The sequence below is a fragment of the Girardinichthys multiradiatus genome, chromosome 11 (assembly GCF_021462225.1).
Source record: "Girardinichthys multiradiatus isolate DD_20200921_A chromosome 11, DD_fGirMul_XY1, whole genome shotgun sequence".
NCBI lineage: Eukaryota > Metazoa > Chordata > Actinopteri > Cyprinodontiformes > Goodeidae > Girardinichthys > Girardinichthys multiradiatus.
Genome location: NC_061804.1, coordinates 34,216,149 through 34,238,586, shown reverse-complemented (window position 1 = coordinate 34,238,586; position 22,438 = coordinate 34,216,149). Strand labels below are relative to the sequence as shown.

The following is a 22,438-nucleotide window of genomic DNA, read 5'->3' as shown; positions in this document are numbered from 1 at the left end:
GGATAACTCTACTTTTATCAGGACTGGGAAAGAAAAGCCTCCCACCTTTGACCTTTTTTTCTTTCATCGCAAATGTAACCAATGGGTATCATGGCACAAAAAAGACAAAAGCAACAGACCAAAGTGAGATCCAGATTTTATTTTACAAACAAACAACCTGTATTAAGACATAAATTCATTCAGCACAATCATTTGAAAGTTTAAAGTTTATAGGTTTATGAAATACAATCTGAAGTTAACCTCTCACAACTAACACAGATGTGGGCACATCAAAACATTGCAAAACTGTTAAAAATTAAGTTATTGAAAAGAAAGAATGGATATTATTGTTCTGTCTAAAGATCCTGATGATTATGATTTGCCTATACCATTCACACACGCCACAGCAGAAATAATAGAAGTGCCTCATAAAATTATTACTAGGTTTCTATTTATCATCTCCTACCTGGTCATAAAGGCAGTCTCTGACATTTCATCGTCTTTACGTTTCCCAGAAAGTGTTAAGCTGACAGAGAGAAGCTGTTGTTTCCAGCACTTACAGATATTAGAAGAGATTGTTTTGTAACAAACAAAGCAGCCTACATTTATTCTGCCAAAGGCCACTGAAGAATAACTGCCTGCACACCACAATGAAATGGAGAGTCAAGGTTTCCATTTGTTCTGATATTGCTTCCTAAACAGAAGCATCACAATCTCTCCACACACTACTTTATAACTCATTAGTGCCTCTTTCAGGTGATGACCTCGCATCCAAGCTGCTCACAGTCAGGTCACACCATTTCAGGAATAAAACTGCTGAAACACCAATATAAATCTTCTCCAAAGTTTATCTGTTTAGGTTCAAGTGTTTTACTGGTGCTTAGTACAAACCTGGCCAGAACCTTCACATGTTACAATGCTTTTTAGGAATTAGTATTACACAGATACTTTATTATAATTAGAGATGCACAAATCGGCCTGACAGGGATCAAAGTTGGTTAATTTTCCCTTAAATCGTCTCTCTTGGGTGATCAGCAGGACAAATACAAAAAATCCGATTTTCTTCCACCTGAACAGTTAAATGCATCAGAAGTAAAATTAAATTAACAGCGCATAATTTGATATATTTTGTTTTTGTGAAAAAAAACAGAGAAATGCTTTGAAGTCCTTCATTTTGTGATACAAAAAAATAATACTTATACCAAACTACCTCGACTACATATTATTGTCCTTAAAATAAAAATAATGTATATACAGAATCTGTCAAAATGATAATCAGCAGGCAAAAAAAAATAAAAATATATATATATATATCTCTGAAGTCGGTATCACCCAGGAAAATTCTGATCGGTGCATTTCTAGCTATAATGTAGTATCAAGTCCGCATTTGGATTTAATGTGGAGTGTTTTCTTTTTTTAACGTGACTTTTATAGACCTCAACAATAAATCTTCTGTGTTTACAAAAATTAAACACGCAGAAATTTGATTTTAATTGTTCACCAAATACAGATGCTCTTGGTGATGGGTTTCATAGCCTCACAAATTGTACACATCAGAGCTTAATGCACATTCTCTAATTTTGCAGTAATTGTTGTCCATTCAATGAAAATTTCACTACTGAAAGCAAACAACTGCTTTGTCAAACTGTAAAATAGAGGTCTTGTCTGATGCGTTTTACTTTAAGTTAAATGATTTCTTGGCATGTTTTCAGACTATTGTCCTCAGTATTAGCTGATGCCAACAGACATCACATTACATTGTTTATTTCACTGAACTGACTTAATGTTTTCACAGATATTGTTGAGTAAAACTAGGAGAAATATTTTTCTATATTTTACACTTACCTACAGACATCCTGGTATTCTAGCAAACTATTTAATGCACATTTCACTATCTGATTGCTGTTCCCTAGTTAAGAGGCTAAAGTCATCACTGCTCTTCATTTATGACGATCACCTGAGAATAAAAAAAAAAAAAGCCCGTCAGCCCCGTGCGGCTTAGTAACTGCCAGAGGCCAGATAACACTACGTTGCTGTGAAAGCTGAAGTGGTCTGTCTGGACATTGCAACAGCCGACAACTTTTATTTGTCATTAACAACTATTTTATCTGATTTCATGCTGACAAACTCGACGACTGGGAAAATGAGGGGATGGGGGGGGGGGGGGGATATAGGACTCTGTTTCTGTCATGCTAAGTTATACAATGACCGCTCCGTCCTAAAATACATTGTGCTTGGAATAATAGTGTCGAACACATTTTTATACAAAAACAAACCTGTTTTATAGATGTACATTCACCTTTATTTCTGAATATTACTAATTTACAAATGTTATAAAATAGGCTTCTCAGAATATAACAAGCTACTCTCCCCACTACAAGGTTACACAATCGACATCACTGAAGTATAAACAGTTACTCAACCTGTGCAGCATGAACCCAAATGATCATCCGAGGACACATCTCTCTCACACACACAAACACACACATAGTTTCATTTGATGGATGCAGAAAACCAAGGGATTTCTTTACAAACAGGTTTCATACACATGGCTTTTCTCTATGCTGGCTCCCACTACACTTCATTAACGTGTTAATAACCCCTTTGTAATTGCCACGGACACACTATGTATCATTTGGAGTTGATTTTGGTGCCAAGAAGGCATCTCAAGTTCACCTATGGGATAGTCTGAATTTGTTTTTGTTTTTTTATTTAAGTGCACTTAACTGGCACCAAATGTTAATCATAAACGGTTGTTCCTCTTCTTTTTGATTTGGAAGTAAGAGACAAGGGACTGGGCTAAAAATGCTTCCTTAAACTTCTCACTTTTCCTACTCCAAGGCACCGCTTTAACTGTAAACATGATGGCAGACTGATTGAAAGCAAAAAATAAACAGTAGCACCAGAGCTCTTTGTGTTTTATAAATCTGCAGTGTAGGCCACAGCACATAAAAGATATTCAACAAGGGAAAAACAAGTTTTCGTACAGTACTACACAATCTGTTTCAATGGCTTACATGCACACTGACATATGTGTATTAGATATATATTTGTTTGCAAACTGAGGAGAAAGTCCTCTCCATGTCCATTTAAATGTCTTCCTGTACAATAAATCATCTGTTTATATAATATTAATCTCAACTCCGACTCAAACAAGTCATGCAGTCTTTATAGCGTTCTTTACAACAGTACATCTCAGCATGAAAGGCAGACTTTAGCAGAGTTTCCCAGTGATAACTAATCCAGGTTCCTTTGTAATTTCCCAAAGGTTTTAAAGCCGTTGCAGAAAAATGTTTCCTCCCAACAGCTCTATGCTTTATCTTGATAACACAGTTATCATTTTGTCCAATTGAAACCTATTAAATCGCTCACATGGTACCGTTAAGCAATTGATTAAAAAAAATCAAACTAATTGATCTGGTTGTTCTTCTGCAATAATGAGAGAACAGGAGCTCTGGCATAATCCTGGCTACATATCTGCCCACTCTTCTCATTAGAAATACTAGAATTCATCTAATTTGGTTGATTTTGACATGCATTTGGTATCATTGTATTGTTTGGACATCCTTTTGCCAATAAACAGTCACTCTCGAATGAAATGAAATTGGCTGGCATGTTTAAAAACAACCTAGGAACCTTAAGGGCTCAAACTGAAAGAAGCTAGAACACTATATTAACACATCTTTACTGTCCCCAGTGAGGTCAGTTTACATCAACAGCACCAGCTGCATAAATTCACACCTGCACAACTGACTGACACTGACACATGGGCCAACAAAATGCCTTGTGGAGAAAACTTCTGTGGCAAGACAAGATTATTTCAAGCTATGACAAAAAGACTGTTTGGAGTCCAGGTGAGATGTTAAAACTAGGAAAAAGGCCAACTTTTAAACATGTTGGAGGCAGCATCATACTGTGGGGGTGTTTAGTTGCTAGCTGTACTAGCACATTGCTAAACAATCATGGACCATTAAAGGGGGAGGTCTCCCTCCAAATTCTTAAACTTTATCTCCATCTAGCTGTCTAAGATGAAGTGTGAACATCGGGTCCTCCAACACGACAATGATCCCAAACGCAGCAAAACTGATGAAACCGGCCAAGCTTCTGGAATGCCTACCAATTCTGCGAGGAAGAGTGGTCAAATATCTGGTCAGAAGATGGCTGATGGTTACAAAAAGCATGGAGTCAAGGTGCAACTTCCTAGGGACATTCATCCAAATACAACTGGGGCTGTATGTCTATATGCACACATGTGTAATATGTTGCAGCTGTGTCTTGTACTATGATTCCACTCAGAAACAAAAGGAATGTTCAGATGCAAAATATAAAGCCACAAATGTATACATGTATCTAAACCTAAAAACACTGTTTATAAAAAAAAAAAAATGAACTAATCAAATGGTTAGTGATCTATGGGAGTAATTTTTCCCCTGTTCACAGCTCTCTTTGGCCTTGATTCACCCAATATTCCAACATTTACTGTGAACTTTGGCAGAATGTAAATCTATGCAATATATTAATGCTTCATGAATTTCACCCAAGTGCCTGATGAGCTGGAGTACCTTGGTGTACTGCAGAGCCTCCCCTAAGATAAATTGTTCTGCTGACCACAGACAGATTTTAACAACTTCACATATAGCTGTTCTGGTGCAGTTCTGTGCACAAACACCTCTCACACACAGATTCACGCAAATAAAACGGTTTAAGGACCAGGATATGATACAGCAGAGTAGATTCCTCGCTTCCCATTCCTTCCCTCCCCTCTCTGAAGCTCTCATTATGCTGCCTCACATATAAACTCCCCTCTTAAAATACTCCACAAAAGTAGAATATATTGCAATTATATGTCATAAGAAGTACAGTAAAATTAAGAAAACCAGTTGCCTAGTACTATTACAGAATCACTACATAGAAATAGTAAATTTGCCTACTTTTTAAACCTATGACAGACAAATACAAGTTGAATGAAGATTGGTTTTTATGTAAACCAGAGAAGAAACCAAAGCAGGAAGTTTTTCTGTTCTGATTATGTTTGCGTAATAAAACAGAGACTTAGAACTAATTGATTATTTATTAAGATTGAACTGAAATCTGTTTTTATATTTAAATGTTTCAAGGCCTAATAGCTGTGACAAAAAAACAGGGTTTAGAAATAACTAAAGTATTTAAACAAGCCTCTTGACCTAGATTTCACTAATATTTTTGTAATAAGTCAAATGCTCATAGTTAATCTTACTATGGAGCAAGGACTTCATTTCAATAGCGGGAACTGCCCTAAACAATTAAAGTCCATGCACCACAGTACATGGACTCTTCAGCATTTTAATTTCAGTTTGAAACTGATTCTGGCCCAAGTCTCAGGCGCTGTAGATCGATTTTAGACAGTATTTGAAAAATAATGCCTGCCACAAACATAGAAATGTCAACATACGGAATAATTAGAAACTAAATAGTTTAAACTAAAGAAGACTGCTTCACAAGGTAAACAAAAAAAACAAAATCAACCTAGGTCATGTATACACAGTCCAAATTAATAAAACATATTGACATTTGAATCTCATGAGCGATTTTTCATGATGATTCCAAGGAGAATGTCATCAGGGCTTTCTGTAGAGACTGTCTTAAGGAATGTAGGTTGGAATGGATTTAGAGTTTGTGTCTGTGGTGTTTTTTTTTTTCAGTGAGAGTTCTGGATGTCTTTGTTTTTTGCGGTAAGAGCACATAAGTATGCAGGAGCTTTAGGGTGACAGGAAGTAGTGTTTTGTAATCGTGTGCATGCGTTAGCAAGAATGTTGGATGCACTTGTCGCTCCGGACCCGGCTGGGTTCTACGCACTGACCAAAGGCAGCTGCCGCTTTACCAGTTCATGATGCAGTTTCTGTTCAGAGTCATGAAGTACACCTGGCTGCTGCCTCCTGAACGCACTGAAGCAAAAAACACCTGGGGAGCAGCACAGATACAAAGGGCATGTTTAGCACTTTAAACAATCTTTAAACAGTATGAGTTTTATTTGGTGTTAATTTGTGTTTTAAACAGAAACAATGATTTTGTCAGACATTTCAAATGTTGGTTAGTATGGCTTTTCAATGTTGGGACCAATAGTTATTTAAGTAAAATGATATCTTGTCCTTTATGCAAAGCTGTTTTGAAACTACAACGAGTTTTTTTAAATGGCACTAGTGGCTTTCATTTGAAAGTGGGCAGTCTTGAAATGGTGTGGGGTCGGGACTCGATCCTGGGACATCCACACATGGGCCGTGTACTCTACCGCTACACCATGCCCCCAACTACAACATTCCCTGATCATTCATACCCCTTGAACTTTACCACATTTTGTGTGGTAAAGCCATGAAGGGGGCACAGCAAGCGTGTGAAAGACAGAGTCCACGTGTAAGTGTGGTGGAAGACGAACACGGCACAGAGCTGATGGGACGATAGAGGGAGCTAAATACAGCGCATTACTAAAAGAAAACTAGACTAGATATGGAGCTTCACCTTTTAACAGGACAAAGATCCAAACCATACAACCAGAGCTACAATGGACCGACTTGTATCGAAACACTTATGTTAGAACGACCTAAGAAAAGTCAATACCTAATTTCAAGCCAGAGCCTGTGGCAAGACTTGGAAATTGATAATCATAGATATAAATTTCATAGGACTAAGTCTGATGTATAAAGAAAACTTCAAGGGTATAACAACTATTTCAAGGAACTTTATACAGGTCCTTCTCAAAATATTAGCATATTGTGATAAAGTTCATTATTTTCCATAATGTAATGATGAAAATTTAACATTCATATATTTTAGATTCATTGCACACTAACTGAAATATTTCAGGTCTTTTATTGTCTTAATACGGATGATTGTGGCATACAGCTCATGAAAACCCAAAATTCCTATCTCACAAAATTAGCATATCATTAAAAGGGTCTCTAAACGAGCTATGAACCTAATCATCTGAATCAACGAGTTAACTCTAAACACCTGCAAAAGATTCCTGAGGCCTTTAAAACTCCCAGCCTGGTTCATCACTCAAAACCCCAATCATGGGTAAGACTGCCGACCTGACTGCTGTCCAGAAGGCCACTATTGACACCCTCAACCAAGAGGGTAAGACACAGAAAGACATTTCTGAACAAATAGGCTGTTCCCAGAGTGCTGTATCAAGGAACCTCAGTGGGAAGTCTGTGGGAAGGAAAAAGTGTGGCAGAAAACGCTGCACAACGAGAAGAGGTGACCGGACCCTGAGGAAGATTGTGGAGAAGGGCCGATTCCAGACCTTGGGGACCTGCGGAAGCAGTGGACTGAGTCTGGAGTAGAAACATCCAGAGCCACCGTGCACAGGCGTGTGCAGGAAATGGGCTACAGGTGCCGCATTCCCCAGGTCAAGCCACTTTTGAACCAGAAACAGCGGCAGAAGTGCCTGACCTGGGCTACAGAGAAGCAGCACTGGACTGTTGCTCAGTGGTCCAAAGTACTTTTTTCGGATGAAAGCAAATTCTGCATGTCATTCGGTAATCAAGCTGCCAGAGTCTGGAGGAAGACTGGGGAGAAGGAAATGCCAAAGTGCCAGAAGTCCAGTGTCAAGTACCCACAGTCAGTGATGGTCTGGGGTGCCGTGTCAGCTGCTGGTGTTGGTCCACTGTGTTTTATCAAGGGCAGGGTCAATGCAGCTAGCTATCAGGAGATTTTGGAGCACTTCATGCTTCCATCTGCTGAAAAGCTTTATGGAGATGAAGATTTCATTTTTCAGCACGACCTGGCACCTGCTCACAGTGCCAAAACCACTGGTAAATGGTTTACTGACCATGGTATCACTGTGCTCAATTGGCCTGCCAACTCTCCTGACCTGAACCCCATAGAGAATCTGTGGGATATTGTGAAGAGAACGTTGAGAGACTCAAGACCCAACACTCTGGATGAGCTAAAGGCCGCTATCGAAGCATCCTGGACCTCCATAAGACCTCAGCAGTGCCACAGGCTGATTGCCTCCATGCCACGCCGCATTGAAGCAGTCATTTCTGCAAAAGGATTCCCGACCAAGTATTGAGTGCATAACTGTACATGATTATTTGAAGGTTGACGTTTTTTGTATTAAAAACACTTTTCTTTTATTGGTCGGATGAAATATGCTAATTTTGTGAGATAGGAATTTTGGGTTTTCATGAGCTGTATGCCAAAATCATCCGTATTAAGACAATAAAAGACCTGAAATATTTCAGTTAGTGTGCAATGAATCTAAAATATATGAATGTTAAATTTTCATCATGACATTATGGAAAATAATGAACTTTATCACCATATGCTAATATTTTGAGAAGGACCTGTATTGATAGCTCAGAAATGACAATGGTAAAGTAGGCATTGGTATTTATTTTCTTATCTTTCGCTCTTACCTTGTCATTTCTTTCACAAAGGAACTTCAGTCTCTGAGCTCTCTTGTGCATGAAGACCCCGTCCAAGTGACCGGTCTCTACAGAGCGGATCTCAATGGCCTTTTCACCCCAGCCCATAATCTGGTTGGAGCAGATATGAGCTACAAAGCAAAGTGTAACGCTATCAATGAACAGTTCAACTCCACCTTACATAATCTCACCATTTTAAGGGAGTCTAGGTTTGAGCCGTACCGACAGATGTGGGCATCTCGCCCCACTGAAGGACAACATCCTTTATGATACGTCCATAGGTGTTGACATAAACACCTTCGTCCTCATAGCAAAGCAGCATCTCCATGCCATCAGAGTTGGGCAGGAACACTATTGCGTGTGGAGTCACTTGGCTTTGGATCTGCTTGAAATGAATAAACATGTCTAAGCTTCCAAGAGGTTTCACTACTGCCCAAATACTGCAGACTAAAAGCTTCAGAACTCACATGAACAGGGACGTAAATGTCATAGTTATTTCCAGAGTCCACATCGATAGCATGGAACCCAGCACAGGAACCGTAGATGACCTTCAACCTCTGGCCCTCTTCTACTGTCAGGTCAACCAGTAGAGGCCTATGTGGCAGGTCTGCAAAAGACTGGTTTAAAAGAGCAAAGGTCATTTGGAACACAAAGATGTTTTTTAGGAAAATGCTTAAAATGTTTTATTGTTTGAGTGACCTCAACATTTCATCTTATAGGAAAGGGGAGCCCTACCTTAAAGGCCATGAATTTATGATAAGGCTTGGGCGCCCAAGCATAAACCTCCACGGCATTCTTTAAAGCAATCACCAGGAACTTTATCCTCTCGTATTTCACTAGACATAACAACAGTAAGGCCCTCTGACATTAGACAGTTAAAAAAACAATAATTCACTGTGCCACATGTAGTCATCATAATTTCTAAGGAGAAGAAAAGATAACTGGCATCCATGTTAAACTTACCCACTTTGTAGTGTACACAGCCCTCCATTTCCCCCACAGTGGTCCAACCTTGCTTCTTTTCCACCTCCGGATCATTGTGGAGGATCTTATTCCTCAGCCATGCCAGGTAGTACACACGCACCTTGTTCTTCTTGCCTTAACCAGCAAGAGAACTTGATCAAAGGGTTGTTAAATGTTATTTTGCACACCTTTTCTTCCTTAACCAGCCTCTAATCACATGTTTTAAAAGTGTTAGAATTGTGGACATCTAGGCACTGCATAGAGAAACGTTGATTGCTCTTCGTGTTCTCCATTAATTATTATTTGATGTCACTGTTTTTTAAAGAAACACAGATTTAGAGACTAATGATGACTCTAGTTGCTGACTGCAGGATCTTAGGCTGAAATATGAAGTATTTGAGCGCCAACCATCACTGAAATTTTAACAGACCTATTTTTTGCACAAAATGTGTATCCCTATAGTGAAATATGCTCATTAAATCCTTTATACAAACCGAACGACAAAATAAGATATGTTGCTGGCCAAATAAGCTTCAGATGATGTTCTACAACTAAAAAAAAGTGTGCTACTCTGGGGACTAATCTATGATTCCCTGCATGCTTGTGCACCCAGAGAGACAAGTCAGAGGATGGAGAAAAAGGAAAGTTTCAGAAATACCCCACTGAGGAGCCGTTGAACTTCTGAACTAGTGTGGCAGAAACAAAGCTCAGACGCCTGGCTTTTGTGTTTTGAGCAGACTTGTTTTTCGAAGCAATACAGGCTGGAATCTGCTGATGTGTTAACGAAGGTTACACAAAAGCTTAATTTTATCATTGTGCTTGGGAGGCATGTGTGTGTTTTTAGGCATTGCTTGGACAAGTTTTTAAAAGGTGTTTGTTCTCTTCTTTGTTGAAAATGTCTGTATGCTTGATTCTGTTGTTATACGCCATTAACCGAGACAGATACCAAAGCAAAACACTGTCTAAGATGAGCTTCTGTTAGAGAAGCCCCACAAATTATTATGACAGCTAATAAGTAATGAGACAAGAAAATCCAACTTGGTTGATTTTGTGTATTTAGAATAAACCTTGTACTTATAAGTACACACTTATTTCAAATCATAACTTTAAAAAAATTCAAAAAAGTCATCTGAAATTTGTTTGCTTATGACAATCTTATTTTGTATTCCACTTATGTCAAATATTGTTTTATTATAAGTCTTATATACACTAACGCTCAAAAGTTTGGGGAAACTCAAAACATTTCATGTTTTTCCAAGAAAACTCACATTATATTAATCAAATAGGTTGCAAATGAATCGAAAACTTTGTTTAGGTCTGAAAAAAAATGTTGCACTTGAAATAATTGTGCCCTTCAAATTTTGCTTTCATCAAAACATCCTCCATTTGCAACAATTACAGCTTTGCAGACCTTTGACATTCTAGCTGTCAGTTTGTAGATGTAATCAGAGGAAATTTCACCCCATGCTTCCTGAAGCACCTCCACCACAAGTTGGATTGGCTTGATGGGCACTTCTTACGCACCATACGGTCAAGCTGGTCCCACAGCAGCTCAATAGGGTTGAGCTCTGGTGACTGCGCCGGACACTCCATTAAAGACAGAATATCAGCTGACTGCTTCTTGCCTACATTTTTCTTGTATAGTTGTATAGTTTAGAACTTTCTCCCACTTCACCAAAGCATTCCCAGACCATCACGTTTCCTCCACCATGCTTGACGGACAGCATCAAGCACTCCTCCAGCATCTTCTAATTTTTCTGCGTCTCACAAATGTTTTTCTTTGTGATCAAAACACCGCAAAATTAGATTAATCTGTCCATAACACCCTTTATTCCTCTGTCCAGTCTTTGTGTTCTTTTGCCCATTTTAATGTTTTCCTTTTGTTGGCTAGTCTCAGATATGGCTTTTTTTTTTTTTACTATTCTACCAAGTATGCCAGCATCCTGAAATCGCCTCTTCACTGTTGACGTTGAGACTGGTGTTGTTCAGGTACCATTTAATGAAGCTGCCAGTTGAGGACCTGTGAGGTGTCTGCTTCTCAAGCTAGAGACTAATGTGCTTATGCTCTTTCTCAGTTGTGCACTAGGACCTGCCACTTCTCCTCCTATTCTGGTTAGATCCAGTTTGCACTGTTCTGTGAAGGGAGTAGTACACAGCATTGTATGAGATCTTCAGTTTCTTGGCAATTTCTCTCCTGGAAAGGCCCTCATTCCTCAGAACAAGAATAGACTGATGAGTTTCAATTGAAAGTTCTGTTTTTCTGGCCATTTTAAGACTATAGTCCAATGCTGATGCTCCAGATACTCAACTAGCCACATTTTCAGTTGTACTAACATAATTGCACAAGACTTTTTAAATGATTAATTGGCCTTTTTAACATGATACACTTAGATTAACGAACAGAATGTGCCACTGGAACACGGAAGTGATTGTTGCTGGAAAAGGGCTTCTGCACACCTATGTAAATATTACAATAAAGAACAGCCGTATTCTGCTATATTGGTCATTTACCACATTAACATTCTCTAGACTGTATTTCTATAATAATAACAATAATAATAATAAAATGGTATTTTAAAGAAATTGAAGAAAGTAAAAAAAGTTATTTTTATTTAAAAAATAAAGGACATTTTTAGGTGACTCCAGACTTTTGAGTGGTAGTGTCAAAATGCAGAAACAATCTTTTTGGTGATCCCACCCCCCCATAGCACATGAACATGTAATATGCACAATTGTATTCTCAGCAATTTCAATTCTAATTTTGAAAACAAAGAGTGTTTTCTGCTCTCATCAGTTAAACCCGATGATAAATGTTTATTTTACCTGATATTGTAATGAGCAAGTTGAGGCCCTCCAGAACATCCATCTGTTGGAACCTACGGGAGTTGATGAGTGGGTAAACTTTTCCTTGACCGCTGCGGTCCAGCAGCTTTAAGCCGTTCTCTGTGCCCACCAACAGGTTCACACCTACAGACAAACACATGGAGCTATAAATTACTGAGATTTGGTGTGAAAAATATTCTAATACTATCTTTCTTTTAGCAACAACAACAAGAAAAAAAACATCAGAGAACACAAGTTTTTAAATTTGATGGTTATTTTTACTATGCTTCAGTTTTTTTTTTTTTTGTTTTTTTTACAGTGGATTCGAACAATAAACAACAATTCAGCAAATTGGTCACTTGTGAAATCAAAACTATTGGAGACATATTTGCTTAACTAGGCTTATAATTTAAAAAATACACTTGCTTTCCATGTTTTGAGGTTTCTTTAATCTGTTATTTGGCACGTTTTGCAATCAGATAGTGTTATATTTGTCCTCACCCCAAAGTGCAGCACACAAGATCTCAGAGTTGAACCTCTTCTTGTACTTGCGGATCTCAGGTGTGTCATTAGGAGGGCGTGTGTTGGTGGGATTGACATTTACCATGGATCCTTTCCGCACCTCCATCTTCAATTGCTCAAATCTGGAGCCTAGGGAACAAACATATCGAAACAGTTAATTACCGATCCTTTTCAATGTGTATTGTTTAAATGACATTTGCATAAAGTTAAAGAGGTATAATTGGATATTTTATGATAATTTTTTTCCCCTATTAAAATATTTTTGCTGCACGACAAATTATGATGGAACATGGTCAAGTTAATCACAGATCCATTAAATGTATACAGACATTAAACCGATGCTACACATGGCTATGTTTCAAGCTAGTTAAACTCTTTACAATTGATTAATGTTTTGGAAAAGGCCCAGATTAAAAAACAAAAAAGGTTTAAATGGAAAACAATAAATTAAATGAGCATGGCTTCGATCTTAATAGGTTAATATTTCCACTGAGCAGATGCTTTGGGACATTTAAAAAGCTTCTGACTCACCACTGATTGACATGTTATCCCCTGTACCACCTGGTGACTGGTACATGCCAAGATCCACAAAGGTGGTGAAGGAAGACTTGCCAGATGCCTTCACCAAACCCCTGGACTGATACTGGTGAAGCAGAGGGAGTGCAAGTGAGTTAGTGTTGTTGAACACAGTCAATGGAAATTTCCTTTTCAACAAAAAACAAATAAAATAAAATATTGAAAACTCATTTTATTGCATATGTCACATTACAAATACACAACTCATAATAGTAATGTACAAAACTAATGACCTCTAATGAATATTTAATGCCTGAAAGGATGGCATACATAGCAGACACAAAAATAACCCACAAATTGAGGACTGATATACTTAGAATCAGTGAAACTTGCATCATAAACAGAATCCTTCCCTGGAGAGGAGTGAGAAGCTGAATCAGTGGGAGAATGGGAGGGCTGCACCACATCTGGCAAGTTAGTGTATCCATTATGGCTCCTCTTCTCTGGGGTCTTCCAGGTAAAACAAACACATACACACACTGAATTATGTAATGATGACGACACCAACTTATATCTGTGCTAACACGCTGGAACTGAATAGGAATGTTAAGCTGATAAACTAACAACTTAAACGCCACAAGAGACCTAAAGCGTTTTTATCGTCCTGACAGTGAGAATCAGAAACTTGTCTTTTATGTTACAGATGTTCCTTCATCGCTTGACAAACTTAGGTTTTCCCTACAATTTTCATCTGCCTAGCCACTAAAAATAAACTCGATTTAAAAAGAAGCTTAATAAATAAACATTTGCTTGAAGTTTATGCTGCGAGAATACTGTATATAATGATCCCCAACATCATTTGAACTAAACCTTCTATGAGCCAAGTTTTTCATATTCTCAGCAAATGGTTTAAAGACTGGGCTGCACGGTGGTGCAGTTGGTAGCACTGTTGCCTTGCAGCAAGAAGGTCCTGGGTTCGATTCCTGGCCGGGGGTCTTTCTGCATGGAGTTTGCATGTTCTCCCCGTGCATGCATGGGTTCTCACCGGGTACTCCGGCTTTCTCCCACAGTCTAAAGACATGCCTGTTAGGTTAATTGGTAACTCTAAATTGCCCTTAGGTGTATTAATGAGTGTGTTGCCCTGTGATGGACTGGCGATCTGTCCTGGGTGTACCCCGCCTCTCGCCCATAGACTGCTGGAGATAGGCACCAGCTCCCACGCGACCCACTATGGAATAAGCAGTAGAAAATAACTGATGACTGGTTTAAAGAGAAAATCAAACAACATAAATACTCTTTGGCTTTGAAGAGTAAAAAAACATCAATGAACCAGTCTGCAGTGGTGGCCACATTAATTACCCCCAGTGAAAAAGATGTGTAAACGGTCTGAATTCTTGGAGTGCACCGGGATGTTGAAAAAAGCAATGTGGTGAACTCTACTAGTACACTGAAATTGGGTCTTTCAAAGACAATGTTCTCAAACATATGGGCATATCAACAAAAATGGTTCAGACATAAAGTCAACCTTCTTCCACGACCATCTCAGTCCCCAGAAATAAATCACATAAAAAAACTTTTTACCGAGAGCAATAACATATTTCATTTCAAGGCTTTTTTAAACATCTTTAGCAACTGTGCCAATAAAGGTTGGTCTTAGTGCTCTTAATATGTATATTGCAGTTTAAATTAATAAAAACTCATCAAGTGTGTTTCTGCACTGGATCATTTGTCACTGCATTTGATTAAAATAACAGAACCTCCTTATTTTCTAATAATCCTCAGTATCACTGTAACTTGGGGAAAATAACGCACTCAAACAGACACGCAGACACATACTCATCGCAGCGGCTGACACTTTCCTCCTCTACTCATTAGGAGTCATCTGGAAGTTGTCTCCTGTCATGGTTGTCTCCCCAGATATCTCCAAGATACTGTGGCTGACAAACTAACAGTGTTTGGCCAGAGGGGTGCTTAAGGCAATATGAAGGAGATTGACAGTTTAAAATGCCAATTTAAAAAGAAATGACTGCAAAAAGACCCAGTAAATTTTCTTTTTGTTTATAAATATTGTCCGTTATGCACTGCATTGTCATACAAAACATTGATGCATTTTAAAGAGCAGTACATATACTTGTGACTCACTCTCTGAACCAGCATGGTCTGATCTCCATATCCTCCAGCTTGCTCTCCCTCTCCCACCTCGCCCTCATCTTCATGAACCACCATGGTGTTGACTGAATCACTGTCTGCATCTCTGTGGCTGAATAAAAGAGGAAACATGATCAGAAAGTTATTAAGCTGGAAGCTAAGTGAATATGATTACCATAAACTAGACATGTAATGAACATGATGGCTTGTCCTCCATATTGTTCATAGTAATTTAAGAACAGATAATTGCTGATAATGGTGCCATTCCCATGTGGTTTATATTACTATTGGGGTTGTCTTCTGCTTAACTCACTCACCAATAAGGTTATGGATAGTCCCTTCTCTCCATTTTTCCTCAACAGAAACAGATATTTTGTCCCACCCATTTCAGGACGGTCAAAATGTGCTGCACCAAACGCAGCTTTAACTCTTCTAAGAAATCTGTTACACCTTTCTAACACCTCATTCTTAACATGCCAAGCTTTATCATGTGTTTCTGAAGATACATCTGGCTTGAATATACAGCAACAGTCTTCAAAACAATCACATCTTGCCCCTGCTGAACTTCGCTGAGATGTTAGGCTGACGTTAGCATATTTCTTCTCTGTTTTGATACGACTCAGTTACTCAGCTTGTAACATGTGCAGAGCAAAACGTATAGAAAAAGTTAGTCTCCTGCGCTATAAATTCAGCACTTTGTTTCAAGTTCACTAAAATTTTATGATTGGCATCTTTCTGGAAAGCTCTCTCCTACACTGAGAGCTACGTAGGGATATTAAGGCACTGCTTGCAGAGCAGGTCATATGACACTAGCAGACTGGGACCCTTCAACTATCTTTCTTCCACAAAAGGTACAAAAATATATAAGACTCTAAGGGAAAACCAACATTTTATTCGATCAACAAGCCAGCTTTGCAAGTCATGTACACAGGAATACGTTTTATTTCTGAAAACTTGCTGCACGAAATGCGACAGCATGGCTCGCTGCATCTGCTAAAAATCACAAACAGTAGCCCTACTGGGGTATCTGGAGTTAAATTTAGTCAAAGAATTTACCACAGCTGGGAAATCTGGGAAAAGATTGGAACATTCCTAGCAGTTTATATCTTCCTGAAATAATCAGGATTGATTTTGTTAACACTTATTTTACCGATCAGTCGGGCTTTCTTCCTCCTCTGGTCCTTCGCCATTCTCACTTTCCTCACTACTCTCGCTGCTCTCGGAGGAAGAGGAGTAGTCATTTGCTTTGACCGGGGGTCTTGGTGGTTCTTCTGCACGCTCCTTGGCATAGAGGCCATGGTCCTGCACATACACACATCACAGTTTACCCAAATAAAGCTCTTAAAACAATTCAAGATACTACCAAAAACAAACACACACACACCAGCGATTAATGTGCAGCCAAAATTAATGGCAATCAAAATAAAACTGACATTACGGGATCAACAAAAGGAAAACCAAAGTTTAGAACAGTTGGATCTTATGTAAATCAGAGTAACAGAATCAAAAACAGATAAAAACGTGATAAACCCAAAGAATACAGCCTGTATTGGCCACTTAATCAAGTCTGCATGAACATTAAAAAGCGAAGGAAAACAAATACATGCATAAATGCAAAGTCTTGCTCAACACATGGACACAGTGGTACTAACCTCCCCTATAGCCCTCTTGTAGCTCTGCACATTTGAAATAAAGTCAACAAACAGGGAGTCAAGAAGAGGAGATACATAAGCAGCGATAGAAAAGGTGCCAAAAGTGTAAAAGTAAGCACTTATCTCATACATGCATCATGGTGGGTAAACAGTGGGTAAATGCTGAAGTACTGATTCATTCACATACGTCCTCAGTGTAATTCTGCTCTTTTAAGCATGTTTTCACCATAAAACAGGAATATTGCACTGCAAGTCTAGCTATATTTCCAGAAAAACATGATTTTAATGTACATGTATTTAGTTTCTTATCCATGGGTTTTCTATTTATACAGCACAAACAGATAGGTTGCACAAGATAGTCTTTCAGTTATACTAACACTAGGGGCGTAACAATACACTTATTCTTACTGAAAATATTTGGTACATGTACCTGAGGGGCTATGTTTGTGTGGGATGTTCTGTAGCACAAAATGACACCAAAACACACAGAGAGAACTCTTGGCTATTACTAAATTCGGCTATTTTAGAACATGAAGGTTTCTCATGCAGCTACAATGGAGAAAGACAGGGCCACCGAAGCAAAACTTTATATCAGCGTAAACATTTTTCTAAAGCAATAAGGCACATTACCCTAAATTAACACAGTTTCATAAGTAAGTGACTGGAAAAACAGTTAATATGATGCAGCTGATAATAAAATAAAGACGTACAGCAGGTCGCCCAGGACGAGAGGATGTACGGGATTCCCCTGGCTTATGGCGACTTTCATGGGAGAGAATTGGTGAATCCATTTTGGAGGTACCTGACAATGGATTAAAGAAGTATTAAGGTGCCTTAAAAAAGTATCCATGCAACCTGAACAGTTTTACATTTTGTTACATTCAAACATCAGTGTGTCGTATTTAGATTTTATGTGAACACAAAGCAGTGGATATTTGTGTTGGAAGAGAAACGGATACATGGTTATAGTTTATTTTTATAAATACAAATAACCACCATTCACTACAGACCAACAGCTAGCAGGTCTATTGGGGTATGTCTATACCATCTTTGCACATCTAGAGACAGAAATATTTGGCTTTGTACAACAGCTCAAGCTCAGTCAGCTTGGATGGAGAGTGTCTGAACAATCATTTTCAAGTCTTGCTACAGATTCTAAGTTCAATTAAGGTCTGGACTTTGAGATCATTTTAGGGGTAGGCCCATTCCAACACATGAATGTGCTTTCATTAAAACCAATCTGTTGTGCATCTAGCTGGATGTTTAGGGTCCACGTCCAGCTGGAGGGTAAACCGCTGCCCCAGGCTCTTGCAGCCTCCAACAGGTTTCTTCCACTATTGCCCTGTATTTAGCTCCATCCATCTTCCCATCCAGTCTGACCAGCCTTCCGGTCCCTGTTAAAAAAAAAGGCATCCCCACAGCATGATGCTGCCACCATGTGGTGATGGTGTATTCAGGGTAATGTCCAGAGTAAGCTCTCCACCATACATAACCTTTTCCTTGCAGACCAAAACGTTTTGGTCTCATCTGACCGAGGCACCTTAATCCATGTTTGAAATGTCCTATTGCATTGGACAGCTTTTGGCTTTCTTTTAACAAATACTTTCTTTTGTCACTCTTTCAGAAAGCCCAGGTTTGTGAATGATTAACAGTTGTCTTTTTGACTGATGGGTGTTACTGATGGGCCATCAGAGTGAAAGGGGCTAAGTACAAACCAACTCTTTGAAACCATGTATCATTTTCCTTAGACTCTACAATTATGCTGTACTTTGCAGTGGTCTAAACACATAAAATACCTATTTTTAATTTGAGGTTTGCAGTTGTAATGTCACAAACTGAAAAATTTCAAGGGGTATGAATACTTTTGCAAAGGACTGTAATTCTGAAATAAAACTTATTGCAAACATTGTTGGCCACCAAGCAGCAGTGGGGAGGCGGGGACTCACTGAGGATGCGATGCCTCTCTAGAGAGCCAGTCTGGGGCAGACCGGATATGATGCTCATACTGTCTCCTCTCTCCCAGCGATCATTGCGGCTGAGATCTGGATTGCTGCCATGAAGGTACAATCATCTAAAGTTAATACTGCTACTAACCATGGTTTACAATTATTGAATTTACAAAATTATTCAAAAAATTGTTTGTCTTCAGTACCTGGCTCTTACAGGATGCCTAATACCAGAGGTAAGGTTGGTGTTAAGAGCCGTGGCAATGGACGCAGTTCTCTGGGGAACCTGTTAGGAACACCAAAAATCTTAGTTTTTAGTTACCAAAAAAAAGTTGTTTTGGTGTTTTGTTGCAAAAATTCTGTTACAGATAAGCCAGGTGATTATATTTAAATTCTTCAATGCCCCATCAAGATTTGCTACTGGAATTTACCTTCGGTGGGAGTTCGACATCAGGCAAGCGGATCCAGGGCCCACGATCCTCCCTGATTTGATGCATCTGCGGTCCCGGGGTTTCAGAGGTGGGATCTGAGTTCTGACGCACAAGCTCTCTGGAATGGATGGGGCGGGGTGTGGGGTTGAGGGAGGGGTCCTGGGTGGGGAAGGCGGACATGTTCTTAGTGGGCTGGTCACAGAGAGACTGAGAGCGAGGGACAGGAGCAGCGTAAGGCTTCAGTGGAACCAAGTGAGCCATCTGGAACTGCAGATGGCAGGAGCAAGAGGACCCCAGGAGGGAGGTACCAGCCAAATGGAAGGACGAGCACCCAAGACAGTCCAAGATGTAGGTCAAAGTGAAGAGAAACGCATAGATGCATTGGTCGAAAGTATTAATTTAAATGGGAAAACAGAAAGATGTAATGGGATAAAAAGAGAGTGAAGAAAGAAAAGCATGAATAAAGCAGCGTAGATATCAAGTATAAAGCAGCTCAAGAATTAAAGCCAGAAAAATATCAGCAATTAGTTTTCTACAAGGTTTTATTGAATCAAATATTTAAACCACACACACCTTCCCCTGACCACCTTGGGGTTCAACTGGCCTCTGCATCGGTGGAGTTTGTGCAGACTGGACCATTCCTGGCTGACTGATGGAGTCTGAGCGAGACTGGATGGCAGTGTCCGAAACTGTGGTGCAGATTTTGGGTGACCCCTGTCTGTTTAGTTTACTTCGCTCCTCCACCTCGAACAAGGAAAACAGAAGATTTAATCTCGAGTACAGAACATTTCCTGTGGCATGTTAGGCTTCAACAACACACACGCTTACCTCACGGGCCCAGGTAGGTTTGTTGTTGGACTCAAGGTTTTTGTTGTAGTGATAAAGCTGGGGCTTCTTTTCTTGCTGCTGCTGTTGCAGGGACACCAGGTAGGCATGCTCCTGCTGGAGCTGCCTCTGCAGCCGCTCTGACTGACGCTGCTCCTCAAGCTGCTTACGCTTGTACTCCTGAGGAAACAAAGTTACAACAGTGAAAACAATCCATACCTCTACAACATACATGCAAACCTCAAGCTTTCAAACTGCAGCAAAGGCTAAGGCTTTGCACATCTGATATCAAGTATGCGAGAGCTCACATTTTACTATAATAATTAACAGGTAATGTGAAAAGATTATTGATCATTTTAAACAACGAAAAGCAAGCCAGTAGACTTATTGAGAGTTGGAAGCGGATTTAATAAGCCCTGAAGTAACAACTTAAAAGCAGGAACAGAAATATAAAAGCTTCAAAGATTCAGATTAAAATGAGAGCTTTAAAGCTGAGTAACTGAAATTCAGAAATAGCATTTTAATTGTTGTTTTCCTATAGCCTGATCAGAAAACATACATGGCATGAATTTATATTCTTAAATAAATGTAAGTGAGCATGCGCATATTTACTTTTGTGAATTATAATTACATATATATTATCACTTTACTTGTGTGGATGGTGTGCTTCTTGTGTTTAATTCATTATTTTACCATCAGTATAGTAGATTTTAATAAAAGGACTTTAGAAAAAAGTTATTACAAGCACAAAAAACCTACGTCATATTTTTGTTACATTTATTAATCTGTTATGGCAGCCATAACATCTCAGTTGCAGATCAAATGTATCCAGTCCTCCATCTGGACTTAGGTTTTAATTTCTTTCTAAATTCAACACAAAAGGCAATTTTTAATGACTACTGCTGTCTCAGAATGATTAATCCCCTTCATAACAAGCATCTTAAGTGTTTAACAAAACACCCATTCGCCGTTACAACCTGGTGTAAATATTATTCATAGTCAGACACCAGCGTCTGACTGCGTTTCTGAATATTAGCTCACTATTTGGGGGCTAAGGCCTCTGGTTCATTAATATTCTTGGGTTTATGTGCTGCAGCTGTTTGTTTAAAAGCCCATAAAGGATTTTCAATAGAATTCAAGTCATGCAATCATGACTGGCACTTCAATGACTTGGATGTCCTGAATGTTTTCTGAATTCAAACCTTGGTGGACTTCCTGTTGGAAGGTCTAATGATGCCCAAACATCAACTTCCTCACAGACTAGAATACATTTGCTTCAGGGTTTCCTAAAGGTTGATAGAATCCATCTTGCCCTCCACACACTGCTTTTTTCCAGTGCCAGAGGAAGGAAAGCAGTCCCAGAGCATCACTGAGCCAATGTTAGGCTGTGCCTCAAGTCACCGCTGAATAATTTTGGGACTGCAATGGTCATTAAAAGGTAGGATTTGATGTTGAATGTAGTAACAATTCTGGTAATACTAGATTTATTTAACTAAATTTTCTTGTATATTCTGTTTATTGCAAAAACATCTGAAAAGTTCTGACTTTTGCAGTGGGCGTTGAATATTTTCAGGTGCAACTGTATGTGCATCCAAGCTGCCTCAAGTGTACAGGCGCTTTTGGCTAATGTTCTTTCTAAACTGCAACAAAGATTCAATTTTAATGACAGCAACTCCTACACACCACAAGTGCAAGCTGAAGACAAAGATGCCATGAGGGTGGCAATTCTAGCCTTCAAATGAAGCAGGAGATACGTAAAAACTGAACATGGACAAACCTCCTCACGAAATGTAGGTCACTGCATGTCTTTTGAACATAAGTGGCATTATGAGAGCTATATTTATGTTTTAGAACATCCAGATAGAGATTAGAGTATTACATTTTACAGAATGTTTTTTTTTTAGCTTTAGCTCAGCTCATGATAAAGATTTTAACCCCCAAAGACCAAAAACAAAATTTGTTTTGACATAAATAGAAGCAAACCATGCTAACATAGGAAGTGCATGCCAGTTTTAATCCCTTTTATCTCTCTCATTGATGTGGATTTATAAATGAGTGGTAGAGAAGAAAATGTCTGCATGCAAATTGATAACTGATTAAGCATTGGGTAAGGACCAGTTACCATAAGCAGCGCCTGCTCCTGAAGCAACTGCTGCTGAAGGATTTCTAACTGCCGCTGCTCTTCCTCTAACTTGTGCCTGATAAACTCCTGCAGCGAGGTAAGA

The 22,438-nt window shown here is 39.1% G+C and overlaps 1 protein-coding gene across 1 annotated transcript in view; it reads right to left on the bottom strand.

The window, feature by feature from the left end:
• Nucleotides 1-124: 124 nt before the first annotated feature.
• Nucleotides 125-22,438, bottom strand: part of mink1 (misshapen-like kinase 1) — a 49,375-nt gene continuing 27,061 nt past the window's right edge. The window contains exons 13-32 of the mRNA XM_047378503.1: nt 22,336-22,422; nt 20,217-20,393; nt 19,962-20,132; nt 19,389-19,655; nt 19,164-19,243; nt 18,958-19,061; nt 17,722-17,813; nt 17,012-17,035; nt 16,510-16,661; nt 15,354-15,471; nt 13,605-13,721; nt 13,227-13,338; nt 12,675-12,824; nt 12,174-12,317; nt 9,351-9,485; nt 9,123-9,223; nt 8,855-9,004; nt 8,610-8,769; nt 8,379-8,518; nt 125-5,919 (exon numbers count right to left, since the gene is read on the bottom strand). Coding sequence (XP_047234459.1) covers nt 5,836-5,919; nt 8,379-8,518; nt 8,610-8,769; nt 8,855-9,004; nt 9,123-9,223; nt 9,351-9,485; nt 12,174-12,317; nt 12,675-12,824; nt 13,227-13,338; nt 13,605-13,721; nt 15,354-15,471; nt 16,510-16,661; nt 17,012-17,035; nt 17,722-17,813; nt 18,958-19,061; nt 19,164-19,243; nt 19,389-19,655; nt 19,962-20,132; nt 20,217-20,393; nt 22,336-22,422 — 2,565 coding nt within the window. The 3' untranslated portion in view covers nt 125-5,835. The remainder of the gene's footprint in view (nt 5,920-8,378; nt 8,519-8,609; nt 8,770-8,854; nt 9,005-9,122; nt 9,224-9,350; nt 9,486-12,173; nt 12,318-12,674; nt 12,825-13,226; nt 13,339-13,604; nt 13,722-15,353; nt 15,472-16,509; nt 16,662-17,011; nt 17,036-17,721; nt 17,814-18,957; nt 19,062-19,163; nt 19,244-19,388; nt 19,656-19,961; nt 20,133-20,216; nt 20,394-22,335; nt 22,423-22,438) is intronic.